Source organism: Anomalospiza imberbis, chromosome 5, assembly GCF_031753505.1.
Source record: "Anomalospiza imberbis isolate Cuckoo-Finch-1a 21T00152 chromosome 5, ASM3175350v1, whole genome shotgun sequence".
In the NCBI taxonomy this organism is placed as follows: domain Eukaryota; kingdom Metazoa; phylum Chordata; class Aves; order Passeriformes; family Viduidae; genus Anomalospiza; species Anomalospiza imberbis.
The window spans coordinates 69,453,083-69,463,516 of NC_089685.1; the positions used below are offsets into that span (position 1 = coordinate 69,453,083).

The window sequence follows — 10,434 nt, forward strand, 5'->3', positions numbered from 1 at the left end:
TTCAGCAGCCCAAGCAGTCTCAGGCTCCCCTCCCGGGCTGGACCGCACCGCCTACATTGGCCGTGCCGGCTGTGCTGCTCCATGACGCTACAGAGCAGGAGGAGGGTGCTGGGATGCCGGGTGCAGCCGGCCAGCTGCACTTGACATCACCCAGCAGCGGAGTGTCCGCACAGAGCATCTGAGCTGCACCTGGAGTCTGCCAGCGAGAGAAACAGAGGCAGGAGCTGCTGCTGCTGCTGCTGCCTGGGGCCAGGTCAGCCGCAGAGGCTTCACGTGTGCCCGACAATTTGAGCTCCAGCATGTCTCATCTCCACGAAGGCGATTATATTGCAGAATTATTTCATTTTGGTTGTTAACAAATTGCCGGTAAAATAGGTAATTGTTCCTGGCCTGAAGTTCAACAATCCTGTTACTGAGTGTTATTTGCAGGTCAGAGAGCTGCAAGAGGTTTGGCCTTCAAGGCACCACACTGTCCTCTCTAGGAAGAGGGGTGAAGTACAAAAACATTCTACCATGCCTTGCAGAGAAATTAATTTAACCTATAATCACTGGTACTACAAGGCTGCTTGTCTCCTTACACAGCCACACCCTGCAGCTCATGCGGAGCTGCCGTTCAGAGCAACTCCCACCACTGCCTGACCCTTCCCAGCCCCTCACACAATGCGGCAATGCTGCAGCTCGCTGCCTTTCCATAGGTCTTTATTCATCAGGCGCATCCGCAGGGAAACGGGATCTGACTGGCTCCGCTGCTCGCTCCCCCACCTGAAACAACAGCCCCGTCCCAAAAGCTGCCTCCGCGACCGCAACACCTGCTGCAAACATCACCAGAGCGGTGCTGGGCTGCCCTAAGGGACACAACGCTACTAAGAAATCCTTCAACAGCGTCTTTGCCCAACACAAACTTACCTTGTTTTTGTGCTGTCTCACTCCTTTGCTGAGTCTCAGTGAGGAGCATCCAGCCAGTGTGAGTCTTTTTCAAACTTGATTCCTTATCCTTTTTTGGGAATTTGTGCTGGGCACTAGCTGGTGCGAGGCACGTTCTTCCCACAGTGCACTTTGGGACTTGTAGTTCCCAAAAAGGAATGTTGTTTTCCAAATTGCGAGTGTCGAGCAACAGAAACAGAAATCTGAAACGCCTTTACCTCTGCCTTCGCTTGCTGATGGGCCCTTCCTTTCGCATGTGTCTGTGCGGTGGTTTCACCTTAGCCAGCCCCAATCCTTCAGGAACCTCTTCCACAGTTAAGGGCGGTGTGCCAACCCCTTGGATACGCCACTGTGTAAAAGCTGCTACTGCAGAGTGCTCCTGCTGCAGCCGAGAGGGGCAGGTACATGGTCCTGCCTCCTGGAAACAGCTACCTAGAAAAAGAGAGCTCTGATCAAGTTTTTAATCGTATTCGCCACACTGAAATGGCATAGAAAATCCCCTTTGAAAGATGTGTTTCACTCTTCTGCATGTTTTGTATTTAGCCCATTTGATTTTTAATTAAATAATCATAGTCGGGGGACAGATAAATGTGTCAGTTGTTTAAAAAGGTCACAGGATAAATCAATCCTGTCTCTCCTGTAGAGATCCATTTTTGAAGAGCGTTTGCACTGACAGCGGTAATTACCTTGTAACCAAGACACCCTGTTGTTTTTAAATAACAACCAAAGGAGAGTGGGAATCGCTGCCTGCCGGGTGCTGCTCTAGACGCTGTTACTACGGCCGAACTCCATTAACAGCGTAAATGTGCTTAGAACTGCGGGCACGGGGAGCGTGAGGAGAGGCGCTCGGAGGAAGAGGCGGCCGGGAGCGGAGAGCATCCATCAGCCGGGCGGAGCGGAGCGGAGCGGCGGGGAGCGCTCTCCCGTTAGCGCCGCGCCGAGCCCCTTCTCCCGGGGCCACGAGAGCTGGGACACGCTCGGGGCTGGGACACGCTCGGGGCTGGGACACGCTCGGGGCTGGGCTGACGCCCGGCGGCCGCGGGGAGAGCAGCCGAGGCGGGCTGTGCCCTCGGCCCCTTTCCCTCGGCAGCCACACGAGGGAGAAGATGAAGGGAGCGCGTTTGGGCAGGGACGGGCTCCCATGTCGGTCCCAGAGCCGCGGCCCCGGGAGCGCCCCCGGTAGCCCGCTTTCCACCGCTAATCCCCGGAGAGTCACAGCAGGGGTCAGCTGGAAGGGACCGCAGTGGGTCATCCCGTCCCACCTCCCTGCTCACTCAGGGTCACTGCAGAGCACATGGCACGGCAACGCATCCAGGCGATTCTGGAATAGCTCCATTAAAGGGAGACTCCGCACCTTCTCTGGGCAATCTGTTTCCGTGCATGGTCACCGCACAGCAAAGAAGTTCCTTCCCCTGTCCAGGTGCAACTTCTTGTGCATCAGTTTCTGCCCGTTGCCTCTTGTCCTATTGCTTGGTACCACAGGGCAGAGCCTGCCTTTATCTTCTTAGCACCTCCCTTTAGGTATTTATACACATCAAAGAGGTCCCCTCTCGGTCGTCTCTTCCCAAGGCTGAACAGACCCAGCTCCCTCAGCCTTTCCTGGTAAGAGATGCTCCAGCCCTGCAGCCATGCCCGCTGCCCCCCGCCCGGCCCGCCAGCAGTGACTACACGTCCCGGCGGCCCGCGGGGCCGGGGATGCTCCCCGGGACGGCCCTTCCGCTGCCGGGCGGCTCCATCCCGGCTTTCCGGTGCCTGCCCGAGTGGAGCGGAGCCGGGCCCCGGCGGGGGCAGTGGCGGCGCTGGAGCCCGAGGCTGAGCCGGAGCCGTGCGGGGCCGGGGAGAGCCCTCCCGCCGGCGCCATGCGGGGCGAGCCGCCCGCCTGGGCCCCGGCGCCGGCGGCCGCGCTGCTGGAGGAGGCGGCGGACCTGCTGGTGCTGCACCGCGACTTCGCCGCCGCCGTGGAGCGGTGCGAGGCGGGCTGCGACAGCCTGGGCCCCGGCCCCGGCCCCGGCCCCGGCCCCGGCCGCGAGAGGTGCGGGCGCACGGAGCGGACGGGGTGGCGCCGGGAAGCTGCTCGGTGCCGCTTCAGCGCCGGGCTGGCTTCGAACTTCAGGCCACGCCTGCGCTGCTTTGGGGTTTCTTTTAGCCCTGTCGATACGAACGCGTTTCATCTGTGCGTTTTTGAGGGAAGTGCGGCGTGCCCAGGAGCCTTCCCTGCGTTCTCTCAGAGATACAGTCACAGCGCGTATCCTCGGAGCTGGAATTGGCCTTTTTGTAGGGGGCACCTAGAGGGGAAGGAGCGGAAGCAGAGAACTGTGTGGTAGCTGGGCTGCACTGAAGCGCACTGGAAGGGATGCAAGGGGAAATACGGTTGTAAGAAGCGCTTAACTTAGCTTGTCTGTTCCTTACCAGTTTTGCCGAAGTGAAATGCTCCCTTTGTGTTGTGGGGATTCAGGCGCTGGCCGAGATGAACCGGTGGAGAGAAGTTCTGTCTTGGGTCCTACAGTACTACCATGTCCCTGAACATCTGCCTCCAAAAGTTCTGGAGCTGTGGTGAGTTTCTGTCTGTTGCTGTTGGATATACACACGGGGCTCGTGTTAGGTTTGACTTGGGTATTGTGTGATAGTTCACTTGGTGTGGTGTGAGTGAGATCTGGGACAGGCCTGTTCTCCGTGTGCTGGAGCATGCCTGCGAGATTGCTTCATGGTGATCAAGTCTAAAAGGGGTCTTGCTGAGAGAGTAACATCAAAAGCCGCTCTGTTTTCTGCCTCAGAATTCTCTCTGTGCTTTGATGTCGACCCTGACCGATACCTCATGAGAGCTGCTTGTGGGTAGTAGCTGTCAGTGATGTCAGCTTCCACGAAGACTCAGGGTTTTCTCATACTTCTCCCTTGCATCTCAGTATCCTGCTGTACAGCAAAGTGGGAGAGCCGCAGGTGATGCTGGAGGTCGGCAGCAGCTGGCTGAGAGCCCACGCCAACCAGAGGCTCCCCGAGTTCGGGTCGCTGCTGGAGCTGTACCTGGCGCAGGTGCTGCTGCCGCTGGGGCGCTTCGAGGGCGCGGAGGAGCTGGTGCGGGGCTGTGCCGCGTTTGACAGCGAGCAGCAGCTGGAGTTCCTCGGCACCATCTGCGAGAGCCGCTGCCGCTGGACTCGGCGGGAAGAGACGCGCTCGGCTGCTGAGGAGCAGCAGGACCCAGCCACAGAAACTCTCCTGGGTGGGCTTTCCCTCTGCTGTTTGTGCTCCTTTTTTGCAGTTTCATTTCAAGTTGGTCCCTTACTGGCAAAGGGTAGCAAGTGTTAACTACCTATTAAGAATACTGCCATGATAAACAGGCCATGAGGAAGTTCCCTTGTGTATCACAGCAGGAAATAAAAGACTTAGTGATACCTTTGCTGAGAATTGCAAAGCATATTTAGTCTCTGCCAGCGTCAGGAGATGACAATTAATGCCCAGGATTGAAAGCGCCGTGGAGGTTTGTTTTTTTTTTGGTTTTTTTTTTTTTTTTGGTTTTTTTTTTAAAGTAAAAAAGACAAAGATTACCTGGCAATCCTTTAGGGGCATGTTTTGTTGGCTCTGTGTACAGTTTGCTTCATTTCCATTTACAGTTGAGTCCCAGTAGAACAATGCCTGTCTCACATTTAAAGTACTGCTTCTTCTCCAGAGCTGTAAATCATTTGATGTTTTCTCCCAGGACAGAAGCTGGCACTACTGTGGTATAAGATCATACTGTAGTAAAGTAGATGCCTAAAAAAGGAACTATAATGAAGTGTATTACAAAGTTATACTCTTTCTCTGTCATATAAAAAACCAAACCCAACCCAACTCTCATGCAATCAGACTTCTTGTATCTTATTTCTTATTGGCTCTATCTGTGAGATTACTTTTTAAACTTTACTTTGCCCTAACAGCCTTTCTGTTCTTGTTTTCCAGGAGTGCTGTCCCAAAAGCTCCTGACCATGTTGACGTTGCTACGTAGAGCACTGAGCTCCATGTCAAACCACTTCTATTTACTTCCTTACAAGAAGATGCTCTTGGCTACTTTTTTGCTGTACCTGGTGGTGGTGAGATTAGATCCAGGTACAGGATTAAGATTTCCGATTTTAAAAATTCCATTATGGTTACAGAGAAGAAATGAGTTGCTTTTAATAAATCTGGTCTGTGTAAATGTCTCAGGGAGACAAAAAAGCTGGGTGACTAGGAACTTAATGTGTTTAATGTTTCCAGCTGAAGTGCATGTAGAAAGATGAAGCTCCACAAATGCCAGTTTTCTGCAGACTCTTTCCAGCAGCCAAGGTACAGGCTGTGAGAGGCAGGCAGAGCTGTCCTAGACTCAGCCTTTTCCTCATTGAAGGAAGGAAGAGAACTAGGTTTTTATTAATTCTAGTTGGGGGTCGTTCTTTCTTAATATGTTTAGTGTATGCTAGTTTTACCTAGTTAGTTTTACCAAGTTAGTTTTACCTTTTTGTTCTGCTTTGCAGCTTCTCCCACATCACTGCCATTCATTTACAAACTGGTCCAGCTCTTCCGACAGGCTTGGGCAGCTGTGCTTTCTCCAATCCATAGGCCTCCAGTTCGAGACTAAGTGTCTTCCTCCACTGAAAGTGTCACCTTGTCTTGGGCATGTTACCAGGCTCTTCAGGGGCTGTCCAAATCTGAGATGTGGACTCCTGGAATCTCTTCAGACAGGGAATGGTGGTGTATGAATTTCGAAGCCACAGCAAGTATTCCTGACATTTTGCTTGATCCTGTCCAACGCTAGGGTACAGCCACTCCGTCCATATCTACAAGTGAATAAGAATCCTCCTTTTCAAACACTTTGCTTTGGATGTGTCTCTTGAGTGAGGGTTGTGTAGCCAGTTATGAACTACGGAAGAAGTTCTCATCCTTGCAAATGCTGAGCAGTTCTCTGAACAAGTGCAATTCCTGGAGGACCAGTGACTGGGGGAATATTCTCTTTTCCCTGAGGACATCTGAAAAGCCCAGTTCCTGCAGCATGGGATTTAGGACAAGCACATGGAAGAAAAAACACTGGAGAAATTAAAGCCTACTGCATTGTGAAAGCCATGTTTTCTCTTGTGATTGATGCCTCTTTGGACAGGCACACTGGATTTTAGTCATTTAAGCCAGAAAAAAGAGGAGTTGGGCCAAAAAGACTGTTGTGTTGTATCTATTCTTCTTAAATGCAAATTACAGCACTCAGTGCTTGCCTGATGCATAGTCATTCCTAGAAGCACTTCGTGGTGGTGGTAAGGAAATAAACTTATTTTTTAAAATTATTGTTGCATCCCGGGATGCTCACAAATTATATGCTATGTTATTGTCTAGTTGAACAACTGAAGCTGTGGCTTTGTTTTACTCTTTACCTACCTCTTGCTTTGTTTATGTAGATGTCAAAAAGTCTCTCTGTATATCTAGAATTGCTCCCCGAGCCCCAGTATCCAGAATCCTGGATTAGATGGGAGTAATTTAGTAGTGCTCTGTCAGTCAGAACAAAAGTTTATTTTTTATAGAAAGAGATACTTCTCTGACATCACAAGACCTTCCCCAGATCATTGGTAAGAGAATTGTACACCTGCAGGTCTGTCACCAGACAGCTCCATTTCTGACCACTTGGGGCAGAAATTGGAGGTTTGGGCTGGAACATTCATTTCTCCTCCATCCATTCATCCATCTGTCATTAGTTGACAAAAGGTAAATTCCAAGGAGGGAGCACTGATCTAACAAAATACTGCTTTTAAACGGTTGTGTGCTGGAGGGGACAAGTTAAAGGTGAGAAGCCAGGGACAAATTAGCCTCTGTCATCCCAGCACCTGTGCCAAAAGGGTGTGTAAACTCAAGGATGTCAGCCCAAACTACAGAATGTTGTCAGAGCAGCCTTTGTGGTGGGACCACACCAAACCCATGAGAAGTAGCCAGTGAAGATCCCAGTGTGGTGTCTGACAGCAGTAGTGCCCTTTGTCTCTAGCAGTAACTATACTCCAAGCTGGTGGCTGTTGCTGTTTTCTTCACACAGGGTGTGTTGGTACCCTCAGACTGTGTGTGATCTGTCGCTTTGCTCCCTACTGGGGCACTTGGCAAACAGTGTCATCTTCAGTAGTAAAAACAGTTGTCTGTTTCCTCATAAATTATCCCAAAAAGAACTACACCCCAGCATAATTGTCAGACAAACTCAGGTTATTCGTGAGTGTAATAATGACCTTTCCTAGTTGTGTCAAGAGATTTTAAACCCCAAAGCAATCCCATATGCCTCCCCAAAGTTTTTGTCTGCCAGGTTAAGTAGCACATAGCTTTTCCATATAAAAAAGTAATTTCTTATATACTGCACACACAGGGAAGAGCAGCCTTTGATATTGCTTTGATATTGACATTTCAGTTTATTACTGAAACCAACACTTGATGTCAAATCAGATAGCATGAAACACAGAAGCTCTGTCTGGAGTTGAGCTCTTCCAAGAAATGACCAGGATCAGTCCTCTGCCCCGCTGCTTTGCAAGGCCTCCGGTTAAATCCTTTGTGAGCCAGTTAATGAAATGGCAAACTTCACTCTGAAGTCAGGCCAAATTCTTATCAAAGTGACTGTTAGGTAATGAACACTTTTTGCTGTAGTCTTCTGGCATCATTTTTACTTGGATGGCAGAGATGCTGTTTTGGAGGTTGGTTTGGACCAGTGGTTTCAGCAGGCCATACATAGATTTTAGGATGCTGTTAAGTGTCCTTTACTAGGACTTTTAACATTCAACTTTATTTTAAGTGTAGGTTGGTAACCTTGACTTTATCGGAGTACTACTGATTTAGAATTTATATTGTTTTTAATGCATCATGAGAGAGCAAGAAGACAGAAATAAGCTATCAGAGGGTTTTTTTTGCAATTAATACTAAAACTGCAGTATCTAATTTTTATAATAAAGTGACTACTGATTTACCTCTGTAGAGTTGCTTGTTTGTGCTGTGATTTGAGTATATGAAAAGAAAAGTGTTTATTGTATCGATACACTACAAAGTATATCAAAGTATTCAAGAATTGTTTCACATTGTTTCATAGTTTCAGCATATTTGAATTAAATAGAGAATGTCTTCAGTGTGAATCTGATGAGATCTAATCCACTGATGATTTTGGTAGAGTGTAAGCCTGCATTTTGGCATGGCCAAGACCAATACTACCAAGAATAAAGTATCTGGTATTCATCATTATTAGATTAATGTATCTTTATATTAGAACTAACTACAGTTCTGACCTTACTGTATTAGGGGAGAAAATTATGCAAATAAAAAGTAAAAATGCATAGCACAGTTCTCTGTTTCAGGGATAATGCCTGAAACCAGTATTTTTATCAGTGTAGCAGTGTTATACAGGTACTTAATTACTGGACTTCGGAAGTTCAGAAATCCTGAAGTGACTTGCTGCTGCTTCTCCCAGCAGGTGGCAACAAACCAACAGAAAACAATTATACAGAGAACACAAGGAAAGTGTTAAAATCTTCATTCACTTGCTGAGGAAGGTGTTAAAATGTGTGGGAAAGGCAAAGACTTACACGTCCCAAATTAAAAGCAAAAGAGGATTTTGTGTGATCACCAAAGAACTTACTAAGAGTTCACTGTTTTGTAAAATGGCATAATAATGTTATAAAATAATCCATGATTCTGACACTGTTGGTGAGTCATGTAGGTAACCAGCCTGTAGGGAGGGAGTGATGTACATCCAGTTGAGGATAAAAAAAGCATTTAACTGTCCTTCATTTGCCTCTTGATGTATTTCAATCTCCATCATATTGAGTTGTGGGAAGAAGGAGAAATCACATCACATTCAGGGTGATGGTGTTTGTCTTCCCAAGGCAGTGATGGAGCCCTGCAGTCCTGGCTGTAGCTGAACACCTGCCTGCCCATGGGAAGTGTGAATCCACTCCTTGGTTTGCTTTGCTTGTGTGCACAACTTTTGCTTTGTGTGTTAAACTACACCTCAGTGCACAGGTTCTCTCTGACTCTTCTGATTTAGTGCTCAGTTGCCACCTGGGGTGAAACCAGTGCAACAGTACTTCCGCGTTCTAGATTATTCAAAAATGGCATTTTCAGAGATGTGTCTATCTTTAATTAGAGAAAAAGTCTTTAGGTTTCATATGGCAGCTCACTATCTGCCCACAGAGGTTGAATGCCGGCATCCATCAAGATTACTTACTTTCCAAGAATCCAGGTCCAGGCCATATCTGCCTCACGTCTCTGTGGACTCCCACTGGCAGAGAAAATGCCACAAAGGACTGTTGCAAATTATTTAGTAAGTCACCGACCTCTTTTAGATTTTGTTGCTGCTAGATCTGACACATTGACTCAAAGTGTGCCTAAGAGGTTTTGGGTGGTGGACTGCTCAAAGTATTTGCTGTGAGACCTTTTCCTGATTCTCTGTTAGCATTTCAGATTGTCCAGAGCACGAGAGCTTGTCTGGAATGTTACCACTTCCACTAGAAGAAGAACACTAGAGCAACCTATTCCTTAGTCTCAAAGCAATGATCTAATGGTTTTCTGAAGAACTCTGAGATTCAGCTTAAGCAAAGCAGCAGATGGAAATTATCATGAATATTCTTTGTTAAAAACCAATTATGGCTCCAGGAATTATGTCTCTGTAGCTTTTCCCAGCCAAAATCAAAGAGTAATGATTTGCAAACACGAGGATTTCTCTACTGAGAGAAGCTGCTGCTTTCCAGTGGTGAACTAGTGCAGAAGGAGCAAAGTGGTGGAGGCAACTGCACTAATTTGGTGTCAGAATGTTCCAGATCTGTCCTGCAATAAACACTGCAATAAGAATCAAATTTCTTTCTGCGTTTGGGCAGAGAAGTGAGAGTCTGTACTGAAAGCTGTCCCATACTGCTGACAGCCTGGATGACTGCACATGGAAAGAGAAGTAATAGAAGTAAATTGAAATGTTAATAGAGAAGCCAGGAGATAATTTAAAAGTGCTAGTAGAGCACACTTAAGAATGGTAATTATGTTTACTTTCCAGATCTGTATTTTTGTTTTTCTTCTATCCTTCTCTTTTCCATTCATTTGCTCTCTTGTGCCTTCTGTACTGGAATTTAAGTGTGATTTTCATCTACAGAAGTGATGTTGCTATTGGACATGAAATGAGTACACAGAAGCTTGGTAAGTTCAAAAGAGAAAAAAAAGAGAAAGTTTTATTCGAACATCTGGTATTTATAGAACTCCAAGGGTGACCGTGGATTAGAGGATGGAATTGCCACCTCTCCAACCACACTGGTCCAGAGATCAATCAATCATTTCTCTCCACTTACAGAGAAATAAGTAAACTATTCTATTTATACATGAAACTGTGTGGGAACTCTGACTCTCAAATATGTAAACATTATCAGAAGGCTAAAGAAGTTTTCTGAGAACTTTAAACCTTTCAAAAGAACTATAAAAGAAAACACTTTTAAAAATCAGGGCAACAAAGTATGTGTTGGCAGAGTGGGGAACTGGGATGGTGTGTGCATTGCAGGTGATGTAAAACCCTGAGGT

At 47.6% G+C, this 10,434-nt stretch overlaps 1 protein-coding gene across 1 annotated transcript; it reads left to right on the plus strand.

Moving 5' to 3' along the window:
- Positions 1-2,653: 2,653 nt before the first annotated feature.
- On the plus strand, positions 2,654-6,199 carry PEX26 (peroxisomal biogenesis factor 26). The gene is made up of 5 exons (XM_068191880.1): positions 2,654-2,956; positions 3,337-3,477; positions 3,828-4,141; positions 4,858-5,004; positions 5,406-6,199. Exons 1-5 carry the CDS (start codon positions 2,784-2,786, stop codon positions 5,507-5,509), a joined length of 879 nt encoding a protein of 292 aa, XP_068047981.1. The 5' UTR covers positions 2,654-2,783; the 3' UTR covers positions 5,510-6,199.
- Positions 6,200-10,434: the final 4,235 nt, after the last annotated feature.